General features: G+C 33.3%; 1 protein-coding gene across 6 annotated transcripts in view; it reads right to left on the bottom strand.

Moving 5' to 3' along the window:
- The window catches only part of LOC129921435 (repressor of RNA polymerase III transcription MAF1 homolog), a 106,766-nt gene extending 83,569 nt beyond the window's left edge, over positions 1-23,197 (bottom strand). Inside the window, exons 1-2 of one of the 6 annotated variants that reach the window (XM_056003257.1) lie at positions 22,935-23,197; positions 21,922-22,872 (exon numbers count right to left, since the gene is read on the bottom strand). In XM_056003257.1, coding sequence (XP_055859232.1) covers positions 21,922-22,278 — 357 coding nt within the window. In that variant the 5' untranslated portion in view covers positions 22,279-22,872; positions 22,935-23,197. Of the gene's footprint in view, positions 1-21,921 lie in introns of all 6 variants that reach the window. The other 5 variants (XM_056003258.1, XR_008773524.1, XM_056003256.1 and 2 more) reach the window with 5 other exon arrangements.
- Between the last annotated feature and the right edge of the window lie 2,759 nt (positions 23,198-25,956).

Raw genomic sequence — 25,956 nt, 5'->3', positions numbered from 1 at the left:
TAAAACTTTTTCTTGTGATTTTTCTCAAAGCAACTAATTCTTATCCTCAGACCATTTAAAATGATAATAAGTATTTCTTATATATGTACCTACTTACTTCTTAAAAAAAATAATTTTACAATGTCCTGAATAAAATATAGGATACATTTGCTTTGGGAGCAAATACATGCTACCCATTCGCGGATTTTATTTATAACGAAAAAATATGCAGACCCTTTCTGTAAGGAGGTTAGTTCCTCACTAAAAAAAAAAACAAACTAAAGAAACAAAATGTTCACATTTCGGTAGATTCCGCAAGGTGGGGGCTTTCTTTAAATTTAAATAAATAAAAATAACCAGCCAATAGAAATTACTTTTCAAATACATATTTAAAAATGTTCAGACCTACAAAAAAAAAATTCAAATTTCTTATTGGTGATTGCTTCGATAAATAAATAACAAAAATGAAACTCCCCCACCAAATTGAAACAACTGAAACTGAAATACAAATTTGTTTATTTTTTTTAAATAATTTTTAGTATGTCTCTGACCTCTTTAGCAAGGGGTGGTGCTGCGTCTTTTTTTCTTAAGTAGGTACTGTAATATGTCAAGTTATTAGATTGGTAGAATTACTTTTGACTTAAAATCTTGCTTGATAGTTTAAAAACTTACATGAGAAGTCTTAAAAATTTTTTTAAACAAAAAAGGTGGGTTGTCAGAGCGGTAGCGGGTTGCGTTGCGACCCGTGGAATACCTTAAGCTCCACATATAAGGCTTGGTGGTAGCACCTTCAATTTGCCGTTGTCCTTTAACATCTCGAACTTATTGCGCTAAGAAATCATGTTATGATGTTATAAAACGTTTTTTGTAGGTACCTACATAATTTCATAGTAGGCACCTAGAAGATACACTCGGGCGAATGCGTGCTTTTATTGTTAGACCGAGAGTCCATTCAATCACAGCAATATTGCAATTAGCTTCATTTATATACCAATAATTATTTTACCGGCATGTAGAATATTTTACGGGAAAAAAGAATTCTACATATTTTTTTGTTAAAAAAAACCCATACAACGTCTCATAAAGCAAAGTTTCAAGTTTGAAGTACATCTACTGATGCGGGGTACTTACATTAAAAAAATGTAAACTCACATAAAACTCCTTCAAAAATTTCAACCCCACAGATGCACGGACAGTACCTACCTAAATCTCGAAAAAAAATTTCCACATAATATCAGAACCTACAAGGTCCACATGTATGTATTCATACATATTCTCTGAAACCTCATCAAAAAAATTTCAACCAATCTCATCTTCTCCTTGGTTTATTTATTAATGTTTGACCAATCTGATTACACATCGTCGGTCCAAAGGAAAAACTCACTAACTACATAGGATTTCAGTAGCACTTAGTGAGTTTTTCCTTTGAACCGACGACATCTTGTGTTTCATTATTGTCATTATTTCACAACGTTCCTCTTACTGTTGCCAGATCAAAAACAACACAAAAAAAAGTTCGTATTATTTGAATTCGTAACATCGTTACACGTATCATAGTCGTGCGTATCATAGTTTTGCGTCTCATAGGCGCTTTCCCCTATTTTGGTATATTTAAAGATTTTTGTTTCCTTTTGTTGTTTTTTTTTTTTTGTTTAATTAACTTTATTATTTTCAATTGATTAATTATAATTTGTATAATTTTCCTTTTTATTTCGTTTATTAGTTTTAAGATTTCCTTTTATTATTTAAGTAGGTACATAGGTACTACCATTGAATAATTACAAATAGAAGTGGACACCCAGGGAAACTTCCGCTGTAAAATTATCGACGCTAATATCGTGCGTTGAATAAAAAAAGCAAATCCAACAATCCAAAAGCAAAGCCAACAATCCAAAAGCAAAGCCAACAATCCAAAAGCAAATCCAGCAACCCAAAATCAAATCCTAAACAGCTTATACATATAGATAAAAGTTTTCCTATTTCAAAAAGTGGAGATAGCCTAGAGGATAAGGTGAATGTGTGTTAAGTTTACCTGCCTAGGTTCGAATCTGACGGGAAATTGAGATTGTTTTTTTTTTTTTTTACATTACTAGAATAAAAATTAATTAAATTTCTCAAAAAAAATCTCCGCAAAAACAAAAAAAAACAATTTCAAATTTTACCGGTATTCGAACCTAGGCCAGTAGGAGCACAAGGCATCGTCCTTGTTCTCTAGACTAATATGACTTTTCAAAATACGAAAACTTATATCAATATAAGCTCTTTGAAATGTATAATAATAAATTATTAATTTTTTTATGAAGGTTTAAAAAAATTATTAGTTAAGACTCAACTCGAAAATACAAAATAGTTGAGGCGCAAACATGTAGTTCATCTATCTTCCGGTACTCTTATAGTTGCAGAGTAATCTGCGGTGTCACTTCTATTTGTATTGTAATTATTCAATGGTACTACTTCGCAACGCAAATTGTGTGGTGTGGTGGTGGTTGGTTGACGTTGAAAATGGAAAGAGAGAATGACAACTTTGAATGGATGCGAGAATGAATGTGATTGACTGGTGTTTTATTGGTTAAGGTTGGCTGCAATGTTCAATTTTTAATTCGGACCGGGAGGAAACGAAACATGGGCGTGTTCGAGAATAGGGAGAATTTGCGTTCCGCAATTTTCCGTAAAACGGAGTACGCAATTCTCCCTAAAAACGGAGTACGCTTTTCACGTAATCATTTGTGGTTCCCCCCGGTAGAACGTTCTGAATTGAACACGCTGCATACCAATTTTGACATCAATCAGTCCATCCGTTTAGGCTGTAGCTCCTTATACAGACTGACAGACTGACAGACTGACAGACTGACAGACTGACAGACTGACAGACTGACAGACTGACAGACTGACAGACTGACAGACTGACAGACTGACAGACTGACAGACTGACAGACTGACATACTGACAGACAGACAGACGGACTTCCGGGACCCACTTTTTTGGCATTGTCTACCATCGTAATGTCATGGAAAAATGTTTTCTCAACTTTTTTTTTGTACGAATGCATAACTTGATATATACACTACTGGAAAAAATTAAGGGATCAAAAAAAAATTCCAAATTTTTGGGCAAATTTCAACAGGCCGTAACTTCGAAAGAAATGGTCGTACAAAAAATCGATAAAGAAGGAAATTGTAGCTCCAAGTGTCTAGTTTTTGGATTAGAACTTTGAAAATTTTTAACCTCTGCGGTTTTTGAGTAATCGTAGAAAAACCAGCAACAAAAAAATTTTCAAAATTTTTTTATTTTTTTTTTGGTCTACGGGCGTGGAAAAATTTTTTTTAGCTTAACCACTATAAGGATCGGATACTTTGTTCATTTAGCTTTAATTTGGGTTTTTGAACACCTCGATACGTCCACTTCTCGCCAAAATATCGGTCTTCAAATGGAAAAGGATCCTTTTGTGTTTGATTATCGATATCTCAGCAACCAATGATCGCACAGAAAGTTAAAGGTGGGTTTCAAGAATTTGAATGAATTCTCCTTAACGGCTAGCCATTGCTTTTCCAAAAAAAATTTTTTTTTGGAAAAGCAATGGCTAGCCGTTAAGGAGAATTCATTCAAATTCTTGAATTTGAATGAATTCTCCTTAACGGCTAGCCATTGCTTTTCCAAAAAAAAATTTTTTTCTTATTTTCACATGAATTTAAAAATGCAACAAAAAAAGGGCTTTTGGTGGTTTTTTGGAAAATCGAACGCTAGATCGAAAATATTGAGGAAACCACTAATGTTAAGTGTGCCTTTTACAGTTCAATATGTCCACAAAAACCCTACAAAAAAAATCAAATTAATCCAGCCAGCCGTTTTTTTGTTTCACTCGATCGAATTTTTGAAAAAATTAAAGGATCACGTTTTTTGCTCTGAAAAGCTCAATTTTTTTCTCATTTTTTAATGAGAAAAAGAAATTGTTTTTCCTAGCTTTTTCACATTCCACATTTTTGCTCCAGAAAAAGCTTAAATTTGAAACAAAAAAAACAATTTAAAAAAAAAAATTCAAAAAATAAATGTTTTTTCTCTAAACTTTTCAAGAGAAAAAAATTCAAAAAATTTTATTTCTTGAAATTATTTTTTTTTTTTAATTTTTTTTACTTTTTATTTAAAATTTAGAATTAAATGTACAATTCTGCCTTTCGGAAATGGTATCATTTATAACTGTAAGTGTTGCCGTTGTTTTTTAATATTTTTTTTTTTATTTTAATATTTTTTTTCATAAAATTACCCTTCCCTCCTAAAGGGGGGAGATAGACCCCCTCCCATAGTAAAAAATGATTGTATTGAACTCCTCTACAAAAAACCGTTATCAAACCCTGACGCCCAAGTTATCGTACTACGTGCCAAAATAACATTTTTGTTCGATACCCAAACGTTCGAATTTCTGTGCCTGAGTTGAAATCGTAAATTTTTTTTTCTAAGCCAATTTTGAACTGATTTTCATAAAAAATACCTCGTTTTATTTGGAAATGAATATTATTTAAGAATATATTTTTAAAACAGCATGTTGTTTTGAAAACATATACTTTAAATTGATGTCGAAGTTGGGAAAATCACAAAAAAAAAATGGAATTTTTGAACTTTGACAGCTTATACAAATATACATTTTAGGTGGTTTAACTGAATCACATGTTTTATACATTTTTGAAAAGGTATAATGATCTTCTATAACCAAACTATAAAAAAAAAAAAACCAAAAATAGGTAGAAATTTGACGAAGCTAGAATTTTTTCAATGGGTGAAGGTTTTTTGCCCCGAACTCCATATTTAGGGACTTTTTAAATACCGTTTCGTAAGCAGTGCGACTAGCTCTACAAAACGTGATAAGTCTCCGCACGCGTATATTTTGAGTGTTACACAGTGTTATTGGAGAGAGTTTTAAACTTATCAAAAATAGAAATGTATAAATCATGATTTTCGGGGGACATATTTTTCAAGTAATTTTTCCATGCTTTATTTCTTTTGTTTCGGAGAATTTTAAGTTCTTTGGTATACTATGGATGGCATATGGTTGTGTATTTGGATCTTTTCAAGGGAACTATCTCCGCTATACGACTATTTAAAACGTTATAAAAATATGATACCGCGTTTTCAACATCACACGAAACTGAAATATTTTCAATACCAGATGCACTTAGTTTATGAGATCACTGATGAAAATTAGCTCTCCTAAAGTCAAATTCATATGAATTGAGAATTACTATTTACAAGTAAATGACCTCCTAAGTCAAAAAAATATGTCAATTGGGGGATGGTAAGGGTCTATGTTAGATATAGCAGAGGAAGATTGAACCACTACTGTATAAACTGCGTCAGATGAGAAGACTAAATCGAGTAATCGATTTTTAAAATTTTGAATACAGCTGAATTGCTGTAAGTCTGTAGAGATAATATTATCCAAGTTCTGGAGCTCCAGTTGAGATGAAGTTAAAGAAGCTTCGAAGTAGGACTCGTCTTCTGATGGAAACCAGTCAATGTTAGGGAGGTTAAAATCGCCTAGCAGAAGTATTGTAAGGACTGACCTTTTTCTTCCGTTTCTACTCGTGGGACCTTCTATGAACACTTATAATAAAATAACAAGCAAACAAAACCAAGAAAACATGGTGGGAAGCAAGGCTTGCCGGCCACTTGCTATAAGTTAGCTGAAAAGCCTACGCAAGCAAGTGAAGCGACAGCCTTGCAAACGTCTCCTAGTAGCAGGACGGGGTCAAATCCTAATGCTAGTAGTAAAAACAATCTTCCGGGAACGGCGCACATAGAGATATTTGCATGATCTATGCGGCCAAAAGTCAAAATATTAAAGTTTACAAATATCCATTATTATTGCAATCTACAAGTAGGGGACACTCCAACAAACAACAGGCTAAAAAACCACTCTTCTCTAATTGCGAGAAACCAAAAAAAAAATTGGTTGGAACTTAATCATTGAAAATTTGTGAGACACGACTGATTTGCGCGGTCTTGGGACAGTGTTAGCTATTTCTTAATATTGCAGTGTTTAATTTTTTTCTGGTAAAAATAGCGGTGGATATAGAAACAACAGGTATTAGACATTTCAAATACAATTTTTTTTATTAAATTTGTTTTACCTTAATATTTTTTTAGTGGTGAGCAAAAAGGGGACAAAATAAAAATAATTTTTTAAAAATTTTATGTATGAAAAGAAATTTCTTTGTGTATCCTGCTAGATCCCGCAATTATTGTTATTTGTATGAAAATTTGAACGCTTTACCTAACAAGTCTTTTACAATTCAGCCGCAGAATACCGCAGTCACCCGAATTTTCAGCACATAGAAAATTTAAATATATTTAAATATTATAATCTGAATTTTTTCTCCCGTTATCAAATAATTTTGTATATTGGGCATTTTTTCTCTGGCTACAACCGGGGGTGTCATCCAGTATGGTTTTGACAGCATTTTGCTCAAAATTTATAAGAAAGATGAGGAGATGGCAAGGCTTGCAGGCTATACGGCTCAGTCTAAGATGGATGAATTGGGCATAATATGCAAAGCACTTTCAGCAATGGAGGTTGATGCATCATGCAGCTCTTCTATTCCAGACCAGTCGTCATCATCGGTAGATCCCAAAAAGGGAACGAATCAAACCCCAGTGTCCGAAGAGGACGCCAACAAAAACACAGTGTCCGATAAGGACGCAAAAAAAAATTTCTTCCGAAATACTCCAGTCAAAGCGTCGGAAAAAAGGGCCTAACCTAGCGCACAGAGGCACCATCAGTTTTTATTTCATCAATCGATAGGGATATATCTAAAAGGCTTACCCAAATTTCTCACCACCTGATCATTCTTTTTAGGGGAGTTATTCACAAAAATGTATTTTTTGGGATATTTTACTTCTAAGCTTATATCTTTGCTCCAGTTTGTCGTAGCCCAAAAAATAAACATACATTCTCTTCCTTATAATATTTTCTACCGTTGTATGTAATTTCATTGTATTAAAGTGAGTTACTACAAAATGGCAGCCAGTTAAACTCAAATTCTAGTTGTTAAAAAACACATTTTCGTTATAATTTCGAAAAAAGCTTATATTATGGTTAACATTTGTCTAACCTATTTTGTAGCCCTCTTAACATATTGGAATACGTCTGCTTATCTAGGCCATGATTGTGGGCCGCCTCCGGGGGAGACACTTGGGCGAATGATAGCAGCAGCAGCGAGCCAAAAAGTAGATCTCGTAATTGGTAGTGATGCTAATACTCATCACACAGTGTGGGGGAGTACTAGGGTGTCCGTTATTTCCCAAAGTGATGTTTTCGGGGGTGACACCCCCCAGATCGAAAGTTTACGGCCTAAATAAGGGGAATTTAGCAAAAAAAAATTTTTTGGAGGTCATTAACCCGTGCCTCTAAGGTCATACTTTCCCCATACAAATTTGTATGGGAAATTTTTAACTCATACATAAAATTTTTTTTCTCTCGAGTTAAATCATCTATTTTTAAAATGTTTGTTGATTCTGGTTGGAAAATAGTTCCTTTAAAAGATTACATTCAAAATTTCCCGTTAAAAATTTTTTTTATATTTTATTTCGGTTTTTGAAATTATTAGCTGTTTTCGTAGTTTTTGCTTTCACCTATCACATATGTTTAAATGCAGTTTTATTGGTTTTTAATTATTTTCAAATATTGCATTCAAAAATTTTTTTTAATTTCTATTTGAAATTTTTGCCGTTTTTATAATAAATAAATATTATTAAATACTTTAGCCTTTTTTGTTTGTAACTTTTTTGATTTCATTTTTTAGGTGAATAATTTTTAAACAAAATTCAATAAAAATATTGTAAACATATCTTTTGTAGTTCGAGAAAAATAAATTCAAACGTATAAAAACGTCAAAAATTAAAAAAAAAAATTTTTTTAAATTAAAATTTTTGATTTATACACAAATTTTTGAATGCAATATATGAAAACAATTAAAAACCAATAAAACTGCATTTAAACATATGTGATAGGTGAAAGCAAAAACTACGAAAACAGCTAATAATTTCAAAAACCGAAATAAAATATAAAAAAAATTTTTTTTTTGGGGGAGTACTGACGAAAATGAAAGAGGTGAGTCACTTTTTGATTTTATTCTAAGTACTAGTCTCCTTATTTGTAATATTGGTAATGAACCTACCTTTGTCACAAAGAACCGACAAGAGGTATTGGACATTACCCTTATATCACAAACAATTCACGACAAGATAAGGAATTGGACTGAATCTAATGATCACTCATTCTCAGATCATAGGTATATTCAATTTAGTCCCGAAGATGAATGTATAAAACCCACTGGTTTTCGTAATTACAGCAAAACCTATTGGGAGAAATATAGGGAAACTTTCCATACCTGCTATAATAATCAGGACAACATCTTCCCTTCTAATACTGATGATCTTGTCTTAGAAGTCAACAATCTCACTAAAGCTCTAAGCAACTCCATGGCTAACTCTTGTCCCCTTACCATAATAAGAGGAAAGAAAAAACCGCACTGGTGAAACAAAGAGCTGGATATGCTCAGGCGGGTAAATGCTCTCATGTCACTCCAAAAGATTTAAGACCTATTAGTCTATCATCCTTTCTGCTCAAAACCCTAGAAAGAATGATAGATATCCATCTAAGACAGGGAATAGAGCCATGTCTGATCTCTAAGGCACAACATGCCTACACTATGGGGAAATCGGTGGAAACTGCTCTCCATTCTCTGGTTAGCACCATTGAATATTCCCTACACTAAAAAGAGTACACTCTTGTCGCTTTTTTAGACATAGAGGGTGCTTTTAATAATGTCACGAACTCAGCAATCATGAATGCTCTAGACAATCTCAAAAAAGAAGATCCGCTTAAGAACATGATAGAACATCATGCTTAGTAGCAGGATTATCAGTTAAGAGTAGGGAAACTTCAAAACGCGTAGAGCAGCCAACAGAGGGACCCCTCAGGGAGGGGTCTTATTACATCTCCTATGGAACTTGGTAGTCAACGAACTGCTGCTAGACCTAGAGGGAGAAAGGTTTAAGGTTATAGCCTACGCGGATGATGTGGCAATTGCCGTATCGGGCAAATACACTTAGCCCAGTCGGGATGTACAAAAAATTAAGCTGAAATGGAAATAATTAGATCGTGCAATTTTTTTCATAGGATGATAGAGGGGATCACTGGGAGCTTAAAACCAGTTTTTCGGGAAAATCGACCTTGTGCTTAAGCCGCCATCTTGGATTAAAGGTAAAACACGTTTTACTCGGCCATTTTTGATTTTTGACAAAAATTATATATGTAAAACTTGTAGAAAATTTTATTTTCTATAACTTTTGTCTTAATAAATTTTTCTATATGACCTTTATTTTTCGAGTTAATTTGAAAAAACTATAAATTACATATATAATTTTTGTCAAAAATCAAAAATGGCCGAGTTATTCACTAAAACGTGTTTTACTTTTAATCCAAGATGGCGCACAGTGTGTCGTCCCCTTATGATAAATCACTTTTTTTTTTTTGTTAAAAATTAATATTTTTGCTATTAAAATATAATTTAGAAGTGTCAACTCATATGAAAACATATTTATATTACAAAATAACCCAGGTTATGTATTCAAAATAAGCTCCGAAACATGAGTATCTCGGAAATCGAAAATATTTTGAGGAATTTATGGGAATCTTTGAGAGTATATATTTCACGTTTGGTAATTGTTTGAAAAATTTTGTTAATGTTATTTTGTTTATTTGAGTGTTGTTGTAAAACGTATAACAAAAAAAATTTAATTTATAAAATTATATATGAGTTATTAAAATTTCTTTGATAAATGGCCAAAAAAAAAAAATTTAATTTTTAAACTTAATTTAAAAAAATACTTATTAAATCATATCGATAATTTTTTTATATTATTTTGCCATAGGCCTATACTTAATATTGGCATAGTTTGGTCTGCTTCTGTTTGCGATTACCAGAGATATTCACATTTATGTGCTACGAGTCAAGTACTCAAAATAATTCAGTTTTTGAGAAACATCTTCAAGGGGATCACAAAAATGAAAAAATCGATGTTTTTAATAATTTTTAGCCATACACAAGTAACAAAAAGCTGTTTATGTAATTAAAAATATTTTAAATATTGTGTTCAACAAGAAAAAAATTATATTTTTCTGCATACTAAATTTTTAATATAATTACTTGACCCGGCCACGCTCTACTGTGTATTATAGCGTATTTACCAACCTCGCCGATATAAGAATTTACGAAAATGCAAATAAAACGTTATTTTAAAATTTGAAAGCGATTGACAAAAAACTATTCGAGATTTGCTATGAAACGCAAATAAACATACGATTTTTTTGTATAGAGAAGATAAACAAAACAAGTTGACTTCAACTTAAGATTTCTCAAGGTAGAAAAAAGATATTGAAAAGATTTAAACGGGCTTTAATAGAAACTGTCACAAATTTACTTAAAATAAATCACCACGTTCAAGAACATAACCTCAAAAACTGTTAAAAAACGACATTTCAGATTTTCTAACGGGAATATTTCAAAAACGTGATATGATAGAATTTTTCTGAGTTCGGATTCGAGTTCAACACACCAAAAACCTTACGAAAAGTATATTTTTGTTTATATATAAAATAAAAATTAATTTTGCTCACAAGTGGCTTCTTCAATAAATGTTAATTTCATAAATTATACATAAAAAAAAAGTAATAGGTTGTTTAATTTGTTAATTTGTAATTTTGTTTTCTATTCCTGCTATAAAAACACAAAAAAAGATATTAAAACTCCAAAAACTTAGCTGCAAGTATTTATGATAAACTTTTGTATGGGCTCGACACACTGTGTGGCGGCTTAAGCACAAGGTCGATTTTCCCGAAAAACTGGTTTTAAGCTCCCAGTGATCCCCTCTATCATCCTATGAAAAAAAATTGCACGATCTAATTTTTTCCCATTTGAAATGTTTATTTCTACTGGGCTAACTTGCAGAACTGCTATAAACAGCTTTAAACAAGCTAATTCACTGGGCTAGAGGATGTGGATTGGATATTAATCCCCACAAAACGGAACTTGTCCTCTTCACGAGGAAATACAAGATTCCAGACTTCAAACTCCCTACAATTAAAGATGTAACACTTACTCTATCCGATCAAGCTAAATATCTAGTACTCATTTTTGATTAAAAACTGACCTGGAAGCTCAATATTGAAGAAAGGGTTAAGAAAGCCAATGTGGCTCTCTTTTCATACAAAAAAGCCATTGGTGGCAAATGGGGCTTTTCTCCTAACACACTCCTAGCACACTGGCTGTGCACATTTATCATTAGACCAATACTTACATACGGGATGGATTAGATTAGATTTAGATTAAAAAAAAGATTTTATTACAATCATAAGTACATTTTTGAATTCGGTTAAAAAATCTTTAAAGACATGGCAAAAGCCGTCTGCAAATTTTTTTTTTTGGTTACAAATTTAATTAAAACGCTTCTCTTAAGATTTGGTTTCGATATCTTAATGCTGATTTCACAAAGTTGTAAGGAGCCGGCCAATCAAGTCCATTCAGTATATCAATAACTTCATCTTCCTCAGAATTAGCTTTTCCCAAGTGTAGTTTTCTTAATTCTTTGAGTATGGAGCATTCGCCTATGAAGTGCATGGTATCTTCACGGGTTTTCAAAGGATTTCACAAGGAGCATGTGATAGGAAAATCCGGTCGGTAAGGTATGTACTTTAATGGCAGTAACTCTCCTTTCACCTTAAATATGGTTGAGATTTTTTCTGCATCGATATTGTTTCTTAAATAGCTAATCGAGCTTAGGTCGTGTTCAAGTTTCGAATGGTACCTTCTATAAATTGATGATTGAGCTTCTTCAATAAAGGCTTTATGCAGTTTTTCATCAAGATTCTGGAGTATATTGTAAAGTTCGACTCTTGTTTCCTGTAGGTTAAATTCCGATAGATTTAATGGTCATCCCGTCCTCCCAGCCAGCTCATTCCATTTCTCAAAGCATGATGCTTTTTTTGCGATGGCGTGCATAGCTACTATTCTAGGAAGTCTTGCTTAGTGCATGTTTAGTACCTTAAGGACGTAATCAAAATGAAGTTTCAGTGTTGTGATGAAAAAGGGTGGGAGTCCAGTTTCAATGTGCAACATATATGTGAGAGTCGTCCGGGGAAGGTGCAGCACTCTTTTAAGAAAGAACCTGAGAAGTTGTTCTACACACTCATATTGTAAATATTCCCAAACTTGCATTGCATAAAACATAACTTATCTCGCTGTTGCCTCAAAGATTTGATATTTGACTCGAAGTCCTTTGCTCTTATTTTTCATACAAGTCTACCAGGTTGTGTTTATGGCAATTTTCGCACTTTTCAGTTTTTCTACCAAGTGAGTTTTAATATTATTTTGTGGAGTTGGTATCACTCCCAAATATTTCCACTGCTTCGCTCTCTAGTTTGCAGATATAGTTTCCACTCCGCTGTCTCTTACCTCTACCAAAAATCATTAATTGGGATTTTCCTTTGTTTACCGTAAGGCTCCTCAGTTTACAAAATTCTTCAAGCTTAGTTATCATCATCTGGGGTTTTATCAACGTGTCTGCTAACAGCACTATATCATCGGCTTACATCAAAACTTTCATTTTAGTACGACTTACATCAATCTCTCCATTAAGATAAGAAACAATATCATTAATGAAAAGAGCGAAAAGAAGTGTACTCAAGATGCATCCTTGTTTCAAACCCGCTGGTGTTACGAAACTTTCAGACATATTCCATCCCATACTTTCGCCGAACAGTTTTTGTATATTTTCCTTAATGTCCTCAACATTTTATATGGTAGACCCACAACAGAAAGTTTATAGAACATTAAATCTCGATCTACGGTGTCAAATGCGGATGGTAGTTTGGTGGACCGCACTGGACAAAGCGATAAACTAAAACAAGCTTATCAAAGTCCAAAGGTCAGCTAGTATGTGCATAAGCGGTGCGCAGAGGTAAACCCCTTCTGACGCCCTAGACATACTATAAACCTCACACCCCTAGACATTTTCAGAATTGAAAAATATTACAAATATTTTAGGTTTCTGTTATAAATGAAACATTTTTACCAAATTTCATTGGTGTAACAATTTTTTCCTAGTTTTTGTGGTACTAATTCCGAATTTCATCATTTCTTAAAAAAAAAACACCCTTTCACTCAAGAAAATTTTGTACACTTTATAGATTCTTAATTCTTATACCAACCAAAACATTTAGGTACACCAACTTCCTCACACACAACTTAACCCATCAAAAAAAGACCCTTTCACCAAAAATAATTTTAAGAACTTTATGAATCCTTTGTCCTTGCTTTATCTAAAACCTTCATGCCGAATTTTATCAGTGTAGCATGTTTTTCACGTGGGGTTTCTGTTATATTTTACTTGTTGAAGTCAAAAAACAAGCACCCTTGTTTTTAATCGGCAATAACTTTTCTTAGAGCAATCGTATTGACTTTATTTTTATGTCATTAGATTCAGCATCAAAAAATACCTTGAAAACATGTGATGATGACATTCGACAAACAATTATTTCCAGTATATTTTTGACCTTCCCCCTCCCTTTTGTACGCGAAAAAACACCTTTCCAACCAACTTTTTTTGTACTTGGTTCTTATCCCAAAAGCAAGTCAAGTTTCATAAGTGTAACAATTTGTTTTTAATGCCTATTTTACCTGTACTAATGGTTTGGGAAAAAATTACAAAACAATTATATCACCTATAATAGAAAAATTAATATCACCACTATTTTATAAATAATATTCACTTTCAGTAATGTTTTGTTTTATTTAAAAAAAAAGAAAGAAAATTCCTAAAATAATGAAAATACTAAAAAAGAAAAAGAAAGAAATATGATTATAATAAACTGAAACGTAAAATCTAGTCAATATTGATATTTTAATTGTCAAAGTGAAATTTTAACTATCCACCTAAAAATAAAAAATTTCAAAATGATATTTTAATTGTCAAAGTGAAATTTTCAGTATCCACCTTAAATTAAATAAAATGAACGACTGGGGTCGCACGTACTTGCTCTTATGCTAAAAGTTACTCTTATGTTAAAGCTTTTTATTCAAGAAAATTAGGAAAATTTTAAAATTTGACATTTTCAAGAAATTTCATAAGTAGTATAAAAAATAAAATCTGTTTTTATAATTAATTAAACACAATTTTAAATGATGTTTTACAAAAAACCAAGTATGCCTTTTTATTACTTGTACAAAAAGATATTTTTAGAAAAAAAATTTCGAAAATCGTTTGAGCCGTTTTTTAAAAAAATAATTTTTTATGTATAAAAAATTTCTAACATTTTTCAAAAAAAAAAAAAAATTGGTATGCCATTTTGAAGAAACAATTAATTTACACATATAAACAAAATTTTTCATTGTTTTTTTTATTTCAAAAGTTGGCTCTTATGTTAAATACTACACAAAAAAATTTTAATCAAAATCGTTAGTGCCGTTTTCAAACAAAATGAACTTTTCTATTTCCGTTATATGGCAGGTACCGTTAGTTTTGGTCATAAAAAAAAATTTTCAATTTCCCAAATTCAATTTCACCAAAAACTGCTAACTACCAAGTTTGAAGAAAATCACTTCACTCGTTTAGGCTGTAGCTCGAGGTATATACAGACAAACATACAGAATTGCCGAACCCACTTTTTTTGGCATTATCCATCATCGTAATGTCATGTAAAATTGTTATCTCGAGTTCGATTTTTTTACGAATCTTAAACTTGCCCTATAGTTATGGTGACCATATTTGAATCGTTTATTTTCAAAACATGATAAATCCATTTTGAATTGTTTTGTTGAACCCACAAAAACGATGATTTTATTTATTCTTATGAATTCAAATTAAATAAATAAATAAGGTAAAAATCAAACTTGTTAAATACAAAAAATATTTTGGTAATGTTTTGAAAATAAACGATTCATTTCTAGGAGCGAAACCCGGGACCAATAAAAAATTTTTTGTTTAAAAAAAAAAAAAAGGATAATGAAATGAGTTTTGTTGTGATTACATGGATTAATATAATAAATTGAAATAAAAGAAACACGTGTTTTCAGTTGAACGATTTGGAAACGAGTAGTAATTTATTTGAAAACGAAATTCAAAGCTACTAAGGAAATTCAAAGCTACTAAGTTTTTTTTTTTTTTGAATAAACAAAATTTAATTCTAAGTACAAAAGAACAAAGTGTTGTTTTTTAACATCCCCACTGAATTAGATTTTGCCAAAGCGTAATCCGGGTGCAGTAACACAAGCGTTGTGTTTTGGGGCTGGTAGAGCCTTGGTCATCACATCAGCTGCCATATCTTTGGTACTAACGTTTTTTAAAATTATTTTGCCTTCATCGATTTTTTCTCTTATAAAATGGTGGACATCAATGTGTTTGGTTCTGCCATGATAAGAACTGGTAAGAGCCAAATTTATAGCACTTTGATTGTCACATCGGATTGTTGTCGAGTCTGGTGAGTTTGGAATGAGCTCTCTCTGCAACATTTTCAACCAAGTTGCTTCTTGAGCTGCTGCTGCTAGCGCCATATATTCTGCTTCAGTGGTTGAGATAGCAACCGTTGGTTGTTTCTTCGAATTCCATGAAATAGCACCATTGTTAAGCAGGAAAGTATAGCCGGTAACAGAACGTCTTTCATCAGTATCACTTGCCCAGTCAGCATCGCAAAAAGCAGATACATTGTTATCACCACTGGTATATACAAGTTTCATATCGGCTGTTCCCTTAAGGTACCGTAGAATATGTTTAATTGCTGTCCAGTGTGGTTTTCCAGGATTTTGAGTGTATCGGCTGACCGTACTCACAGCAAAGCTGATATCGGGACGTGAAACTTAAGCCGCAAACAATATACTACCAACAGCTTGTTGGTAAGGCACATCAGTCATTTCTTCGCGTTCATTTGTTGATTAGAAAAAAAAGGAGGTGCATGTGTGTCGAAAGCTAATAAATAAATATATATATAAATAAATTAATAAAAATGTGGACAGGGCCGCAAAGTTATTCGTCCGCAAGTTTGACATGTCTGTCTTACATCAATCTATAACATAGAAAGTTTCATTGTTAACAGAGTTTGCACTCAGCTCTTTTTTGAGGTCAGTACTGAAAATTTAAATTGAACACAAAAATTTTTTTTAAGTAAGACTAAACAAATTTAGCACCTAAATTATGTGTAAAAACAATACCCTTAATTTAATATATAAATAGTGAAAATAGCCTCATTTGTTTGGGAGATAGAGCTAATTTTCTTCGCAAAACAGTGAAGAAACAGAGATTTTTGATACCTTGAGCGAGTGTCGGCACCATTTAGACTTATCGAATGGAGCTCAAATTTTGGATATCTAAAAATCTGCAAGGCTGAACATTTAATGGGGTTCCTCGAAAAAAAATCGACAAAAAAATTTTTCTATGGGAGTTGTGGCCACTCTAATGCACACTTTGTAACATTGATGCATCTGAACTGAACATCCGGGGATGAACACCCCGAGGACATCCTAGTCAGCAGATTTTTTTAAATTTAGTTAATACATGTATAATATTTATTTATATTTTATAACTTAGTCATTGTATAAGGTTAGGCCCCCTCTGTGCCAACAAAATTTTGTATCTATCAATGTATCTTAGAAATAAGTTAATTTTAAGTCAATTGTGAACAACAAGTTCAGTAAACTAAATTGAAATTGATGCATCTAGAAATAAATCATAGCAAGTGCAATAACAAACAACAACACCTCAGTACCTCTCCCGCAATACCGCAATACGAAAAAAAAACAATAGCTCACGCACATATTACAGTGTCTCAAACCAAATAACACAATAAAAAAAATGCCGTAGTATCGCCAAATCACAAACAAAGTCTCTCGCCTCTAAATAATAGTCTTCAGTGCATGTTCATAACGAGTTTTCCTTTTCTTCCTTCCCCCATCATTCTCGCAGTCGAATTTTTTCAGTATTCTTTTTTTATGAAAAAAAAAATGTTTTTATAAGAAAATAAACTGGGCTTTAATAATAAGCCAAAAAAATTAATACTCATTAACGTGTTTTGATGCGAAATTGCAGAGAAACGGTTGTCCGCAGAAAAAAAAATTCTAAGACAAACTAAAAGTGTAATAAATTCTTAATTGGTTATAAAAAAAATCGTAGGAATCAGACCAAGTTTGGCAAAGATAAAGCCAGATAAGGGAAAAGAGAGCAAAAATCGCGAAAACCGTCATAACTCGAAAACGGGACGAAAACGAGAAAATTACCTCTTTAGTTTTTCGACTTAAATGACCTCAGGAATCCATGGTTTTTGTTTGGGGCGGTGACTGTGGGACACCCTGTATATTAGAAATGATGTTGCCTATCAACTTCAACCACAATACAGTCAGTGCATTAACACTAATTTTCATTTCATGTGGTTCAAATTTACGACTAACAAGCGCATCATCCATACATGTTTTATTTATCGAAGCCCAAATCTGGATAATAATTAAACGTTTAATTAATTTAATTTAATTTGATGCTCTATCCGACTCCATTCAAAGGATTGTGACCCTTCACCCTCGCACTGAAATCGTCATTACGGGCGATTTCAATGTACACAATTCTTCTTGGCTTCGCTTTTCGGGCCAGACAACACCCGAAGGAAGGTATTTTGAGATGTTTGCTGAGTTAAACCACTTAACCCAACTAGTTAACTAGCCGACTCGAATTTTGGACGTTGCGGGTCGGGCTGAACATACTCTAGATTTGTTTCTTATCTCTGACCCTGATAAATACACTGTATGTGTATTATCGCCCCTAGGCACATCAGATCATTGTGCCATATCTGCGAATTTCTCGTGCCTCAAAAATCCAGTTAAAGAAAAAACTCATAAGAGAACTGTTTGGCAATATGAGAAAGCCAAGTGGGAGGGTCTCAACGCTTTTTCAAAAACTTTAATTGGTCGCTATCAGATTAAAATTATCAAACCGAAAGAGAATTCTTGGTTTGACTCGAGCTGTAAAGAGGTCATCAGAGAAAAAGAGGTAAGGTTCCGTTATTATAAAGCCAACCAAACTGAGGAAAATCGGAGAAAGTTTAAGCAAGCTAGAAAGCCCAGCAACGCCCATATTCGACGAATCAAATTTTTGCATGAACAAAAACTAAGGAAAAATTCTACAATTTCCCACAGGTAGTAAACATTTTTGGGTCATTTGTAAAAAATATTCGAAACTCTACAACATCTTCGGTTATAATGCTCGTTTATAATGACACTCCTTTTATTAGTTCTCTTGATAAAGCTAACCTTCTTGTCAAACAGTTTCCTGTCAATTCAACGTTACCAGAAAGTGTCATGGCTCCCCCTTCACTTGATCAAGTAAATAGTTTTATGGGACCTATCTTTTTTTGTACTCATGCAGTGGCAACAGTTCTTAAAGATCTTGACATACACAAATCCGCTGGTCCGGATAGTATCCCTCCCATAGTTCTGGAAAGGTGTTCATCTACGCTGGCAAAACCACTGCGTAAGCTTTTTCATCTGTCCTACTCTAAAGGTCTCTTTCCGCGTGGATGGAAAACAGCATTTGTGTAGCCTGTCCCTAAAAAAGGCGAACCTTCCTCAACCTCTTACTATCGTCCGATTTCTCTTACGTCCCTTCTTTCCAAGGTCATGGAGACGCTGATTAATTTCCAGCTTAAGGAATATCTTGAAGAACCGAAGCTTCTTAATGACCGGCAGTATGGCTTTCGTAGCAATAGGTACACTTAGGATTTGATGGTTTATCTCACCGAACAAATCTTTACATCGTTTTGGAGAAAGAAAGATTATTGCGCTTGATATTTCAAAGCCATTTGATAGAGTTTTGCATCAAGCTCTCTTATCGAAAATGCTTGCATTCGGTTTTGATGAATCTCTTCTTCGTTGGATTAGAAATAACCTTTCGAACCGTTCAATTCAAGTTGTATTGACCCACAATATAAGCGCTGTTGTGCCCAATGGCTCCGTTTTGCCTCCGACTCTCTTCCTCATTTTCATTAATCATCTGCTCTCTGAAACTTCTAATCTATTAAATTGTTTCGCTGATGATAGTACCCTCAGCTTTTCATATTCGTTTGAAAATTCACACCCATGTCTTTCGGATGTGGAACTCCAACGGCAAGGTATGATAAGCTCAGTAAATTCTGATCTCGAATGCATTGTCCAATGTAAATAAAGAACCACGTAGAATGTAATGCTTCTAAAACACAATGCTTGTTACTATCGCTAAAACGAAACCTTCCCCCTTTGCCACTATCCATGAGTGGTACTTGCATCGCATACAAAAAAATACAAATACATTACAAACCACCTTTTGTGGAATGAGCACATATTCGATGTAGCCAAAAACTCTGCGAAATGCTTAAATGCTTAGGTTTCCTCCGAAGATTTAAGAAATATTTCACTTCTTCCGATCTGGCTACAATCGTTCAAAGCTCGTGTATAATTCCCAGGTGCTCCTAGGACCCACTTGAGCTATTTGGACTGGATTCAAAATAGAGCTTTTAAAATGATAGGTCCATTACTGATACAATCCCATCTGTCTGTCGTTGTAATGAAATAGCTAGCTGCATTCCTCCCCTTAAACAATTCAACCGTAATACTCTACTATAACCAATTGGGCTTTTAAGCAATCTGTCTTTGTTTTTTTCCTTTCTATCATAAATGTTTATTAAACAAGTACAAGAAAAAACATGGCATAATCAGAGCCAAATAAAGTATAACATTACATTACATTACATTACATTACATTACATTACATTACATTACATTACATTACAATCGTCACCCGCTTGTGGGTTTCGCCAGCTTAACCTCATAGATCAACGGCAAGCTGTCCGGTTTTGTATTGTTCCATTTCTGAGGCTAACTAAAGAGCCGTTTTCTTCACCAAAAGTTGAATTCAACTTGAGGATTTTTATTCTCAACTTGCGATTTTGTTTTTCTTCACACAAAGTTGACAGTTTCAACTTTTGATTCTCAACTCTCGAGTTGGTCAACTTCTGGTTTGCTCAACTTCCGAAAATAGTAGAAGTTGAGGGAGCAAACTTGAGAGTTTTCTGTGAAATGTCATATTTTTTTCTTTTTTTTTGTATGCTAAATCTTGGCAAAAACTCTTTTATTTCTGTTTTCATGGAAAAATTGAGAATTAAACTTATGGAAACATATTTTCCAATTGCAGAATATTATAATTCATTAAAAAAAACATTTTCCACCGATTTTTTTTTACATCCCGTCAACATCGCTCTTGCGCGCACACACACACACTATTACACAAAAAAATGATTCCTTTGAAATTCATTTTACAAAAAAGAAAACAAACCAAAATGCATTTAAAAAATTAATTTGACATTTTGACAAAAAAAATTGCACCAAATATGCAGAACTTCAATTTAAATGACATACTCGATTGCTTTTTAAATTTGAAACAGACAGTAGGTCTGTTTGGGTACTGCCTAAAACAGAAATATTTCAACTTTGTTCAACATTTCCAGCCCAATTCCTGTTTGGGTACTCTGAAATTGTGCATTTTTTCACAAAAAAGATGGCCGCGAGAGACAAAAAAATTTCCCCTTCGTGCGAATTTCTGCCCCAAAAATTTCTTCGGACAAAAATCTGAAATCTGTCAAAAGGTAGTGCTTTCTCTCTTCTTCTTATTTGGTCTTGTCGCACAAAAAAAAACAAACTACAAACATGGCAGTGTGGCGTTTTAGTGGTATAATGATCAAAATAAATAAGTGTTTTTATGAAAAAAATAATAAAAAAGTGTTTCAAAAATAATACAAAGTTGTTTTAAATTTTTTGTTTCTTTATTTATTTTTTTTGGTGTTGGTGTTGTTGTTTACATTTGTTGTTGTTAAAAAAAAAGCAGAAAATTTTGCCAAAAAGTGTTTGGGTATTTTTGCTCAATTTTTTTTTCTCTGAGTGGATTTCATCCCCACTCCTCAAAATTTGACAGGTTTCATATTTTTGTCCAAAAAAGAACCCAAACAGACCTAGTATTAGTATAAACTGTCACAAATATCCCAGGGATATTTTTCAAACTGGAAGTTGGCCAACTGCTGTATTTTAAAAGTGAAGAAAACCAAATGTTCTACTTTTGTTTCAACCTTCGAGTTGAGGTCAACTCTCAAGTTCGCCAACTCTCGAGTTTGCTTCAAGTTGAGCAATAGTGAAGAAAATGGCTCTAAATGCTGGCGTTTTTGAAGTTTCTTGTACTAGGAGTTTTAAGGCTATCTTTCTTCTTATTTCGCGGTCGCATTGGAATGTTGAATGATATATTCTTATTGACGGGGTTCTCAGATCTCTACTTTGAACATAGAAATACCAACAGAGTCAGTCGTTTTCTACTTACATTTAGAGATGTATTTAACATGTAGGCTTCTTCTTATCTTCGTACTTTCTTAAGCTTTGAAACATATGCTGTCATACGAGGCATCTTCATTTCAGCTGCCGTGTGGATCAGAAAATGGGCAGCATAAGTATTGTCTTTTTCGCGCTTGGGTGTTACCAGTTCCTTCTGCAAAATCTACCGCTGGCTGATGCTGAGTTTTTATTTGAAGTACAGGGAATGTGGAAAATTAAATATCACACGCGGACCAACAAAAACACAGAATAATAAACCAAATATGGATAAAGAAAATAGCGGGAGGATTTGTACTTTGCAGGGAGTCGTATCTCCAGGAACGTACAGCTCTACAAGGAATATAAACGAAAATTCATACAACCCTTTCAAGTAAAAATGTAATGTGCTACACACACCAACTTCGGAGACAACACCAACAGATGGTGCGAGCATAATGTGTATCTTCCACTTAATTTATGATTTTGAAAATTATGATTTTACTGTAATATATTTTATAATTACCTTTGCATCAGAGAAGTCATAATCAGGCTCAAAGGCTGCATTTAAAGTTGCAATCAAATGAAATAATGTCTTCCTGGAGATTGTGTCACACAAAATAATCCCTTCGTCGCCCGATTGGCTGCTATTCCTATTAAAAGTCGGTGATAAATCAGCAAGAGTTTGCGGTGGTGATAAAGCCTGCAAATCATGCGGACCGATTCCATGAATTTCTGATGTGAAGCGCTTATACAAAGCCTTATCTGCTGCTACCATTTTGCACGAATAGCTTTCTATCCGGCCAAATATAGTACTGTCACCAGTTTGAATTGACAGAGCATTATTGATTGCTTCAAACCGTGAACTTTCAAGTAATTTCATGTTTACTTGTTATTTATTTTTCTTTTTATATTTTGTTTTTATATATGTATGTTTATTTTTTGTTCAGTTAATTTTTTTAATACAAAAAAAAATAAACAAAACACAGTAGCTTTCTCGGTATTAATAGAACTTCTAAAAGCAACGTTCTCTTGGAAAAGCCATTATTTTGAGTTTGACTAATAAATACTTTGCATTCATAAACGTAGCTACTTGTCAAGTTACCAAAATATTTATCGACTATTCTTTTTTTGTTTGTATTTCGCTAGCGTAAATACATTTATGCTTTTAAGTATCAAAATATTCCTTTTTTAACTTTTTCTTTATTTCTGATCAATTCAAAACAAACTTGAGCCAAAAATTCAAAATATATTTGTTGTTTGTCTCGTCGTGAGGCCAAGGACAGCGACGGCACTTATTTCAGAGATATTTTGTCTACAGAAACTAGTTATTGCGACGGACGGTATTCTGATTGGTCCACAAAAGTTTCTGAACATCGTAGACGGGTGCACTATAATTCTTTTCTTCGCAGTGGTTTTAATTTCACTTGTTTCCACGATTTGTAGAATATCGTACATCACACTTCAATGAGAGTTTCTTTAGAAAATATTGATATATTTCGAATTGATATTAATTTAATAAACCAAATTTTTATTTACCAAATTTAAATTGTTTAATTTTTTGAAAATTTTTGATAGTACATGCATTTAAATATGCTATGTGCTTTATATAAACCCTTAAAAAAATCTTTGTCACAGTAAACCGATATATGTTTTTTTAAGAATTTTCACAAAAGAAACTGTATTAATTCGTATTTTGTCAGTGGATCATTGTAACACCTTCCGCTCTTGCTTAAAAATGTTCTAAGAAAAACACATATTTTTTCATAATTAATAAAATCTTAATTCTTCAGTTAGATGAATTTTAAAGTTGAGTATATAATAATAAATTTTTATCGAAAAATTCCCTTCAAGCAAGAAAACTGAGTTCAACAAAGAAACTCCGACCTCAGACCGCGAAAATCGGGCTTGCACTCACACACTTGCAACTTTTTGTTTATGAACACAAAGTCGAACGAGAATCGTGGTGAAAAATGAGAAAAGGAAAAGAAAGACAAGGCCAACAAGACCCAAAGCGTCATTTTGTTATTTTTTGTTGAAGTGTTTGGTCGCGTCGTGTCTCGTGTCGTTGTTTGTATAATGTTAGTTTATTAATTATAAACAATTTTATTAAATTATAAACAATATGGAAAACAAAAAAGGTATGTTTTATATATCGCTCAAAGTGTTTGGGTTAAAATGTTGTTTCTTCTTGTGTTGTAGATGTAAGGTGTGTTTTTTATTACCACAGGTCTTAACTGGACAAAAAAAACGCCTCGGGGCTTAACCTGAAATCTTGGCAGCACTGTATATTGAATGTTCCGAAAAAAGCAGACACAACAAAAATTTAGAGTTGTCATATTTTTCGCTTTCGTCATTTTCTTGTATTTTTCATGTATGTTTTACGAAGAGATACAAAAATGTATGCTAGCAAAACTATTTTAATACATTTTGTCCTTCCAAACGTGAGTTTTCACGTTTTTAAACAAATTCTAAACAATTTATGAAAAAATTAGTTTGGTAGCACAGATTTAAAACTCTTCAAAAAGTTAAGCCCAGAGAAATCTCCGGGCTAAACAACTAAGCCCAAGGGGCTAAGGTGTTGTTGTATTTAACATGTAAACTGCTTAGCCCAGACTGCGTTTTTTTGTCAAGTTAAGACCGGTTGTAATAAAAAACACACCTGTAATCTCTAATGATGAAGAAAAAGGCAGAAGGTGAAACATGCGATTGGGCATCTAAAGAAACACCAACAACAGCAGCAACAACAAATAAAATAAAATGAAAAAAATGTATTGTATTTTATATTGTATATATTGTGAATATTTCGTTTGCCAAAATTAAATAAAAAAAAACAGTTTCAGTGAAAAAAAAAATAAATCTTGTTCTTTTTTGGTCGCAAATGCGAAACGTCATCCCTTTTTTGTTCCTCTTTCTAGTAGGTTTTCGCTGCTCCGACTCGGGTCCGACTTCGGCTCCGTTTTCTCGGAATGGAGATTTTCACCACACCAATACATATGCAATCGACTTCGCGGTGATTATAATTTTCATACTAATTTGAGCCGCCTTCGGACCAGTTTCTGATCCGTATTCGGACTCAGCTCCGCCGCAGGCGGAGCGGATCCGGACCGAGGTCGGACTTTTTTGCTTGAAGGGAAGTCAGCCTCAAGAGGCGCGTCTCTTTTCAAACTTATGTCTGCTTCTACAATCTACACGAAGACGCAAAGCGCAGAATTCGAAGTTCCTTTTGATTTTCCCTCCGGTGCATCGCGCGCTTCTACACGTAGTATTTTTTATAAGACACAAATTTGACAGCAATTTTTTTTGTTTTATTTTATTCTCGTTTTCGTATGTATTTTTATTCCAAAATAAGCTCCAAAATATACAAAAAACGACTCCAGCGTGCTCTATGTGCAACGAAAACATATAAATAAATTAAAAAAAGTTACTATGTCTGCTTCTACACGAAGACGCAAGGTTCAAGATTCAATGAAGAGTAAGGGAGAAAAAAAGTTCGAAAAAAAGGGGTGGAAGATTTTTTACCCTGTAAGTGGCCGGTCGGAAAATTTGAGACTCACTTTGATCTTCTTCTTTTTTTTGCTGTTTTGCTTTATTTGATTTCGTCGTTCGCAGACATGGTATGATCATAAGGTATGATCATAAACCAAAAATACCAAGACTGGAAACTTTCGTACGTCTTTCCCCCCAAAACTCTTTTGTGAACAGTGTTGTCTGTGAATATATGTGAAAGCCACCACGTTGGTAAATGACGTTAGCACGCACACATTTATAGATTCACGACATTCATCACACTTCGGACACGAACACAACGATAGGTTCACGGCATTCACCACACCTCGCAGCTTGTAGGCAAACGTCAGTTGACCGCCGAGTTTCCAGTCTTGGTATTTTTTGTTTATGGGTATGATCATTAGAGCCGCCATCTTACAAAATGGGGTAGTAAGGTTTTGACGTATAATTTTGGTAAAGTCAAAAGCAACAACAATTTCCAAGACAAATTTGTTTACAACAACAATTTCAATGGGCAGCTGTCAAAACCTTAAGTAGCCATTTTTAAGTTTTGACAGTTCTCGATACAGAGTTTTTTCTAATGATCATACCTTCTCTTTTTATACCATGGTTCACAGAGCTCGCTTCGTCGTTTGTAGGTATATTAATTGCGTGTATTGTATTTTTTTTAATAAACTCCAATATTTCCGTTGCACATAGAACCCGCCGGAGTTTTTTTTTTGAATATGTTGTGCTTATTTTGGAATAAAAATACATACGAAAACGAGAACAAAATAAAACAAAAAAAATAGCTGTCAAATTTTTTTCTGATAAAAAATACTACGTGTAGATCGGCGTGATGCACCGAAGGGAAAATCAAAAGGAAATTCGAAGATAATAGGGGTATTCACGATCCGATGCAACTGGTCTTGTATCATTGCAAAAGTGCAAAAGTGTAAAATCTTACAACACTACAACAACAAAATATATGGATTGAAATTTTACAATGGTCTTGCACTTTTGCTATACCCTAACCCTATTGCAAAATAAAAATACAATGGAGTAAAATTAT

This window comes from Episyrphus balteatus, chromosome 1 (genome assembly GCF_945859705.1).
Source record: "Episyrphus balteatus chromosome 1, idEpiBalt1.1, whole genome shotgun sequence".
In the NCBI taxonomy this organism is placed as follows: Eukaryota; Metazoa; Arthropoda; class Insecta; order Diptera; family Syrphidae; genus Episyrphus; species Episyrphus balteatus.
Note: the sequence above shows the minus strand (reverse complement) of the source record. Positions and strands in the feature narration are given on the sequence as shown.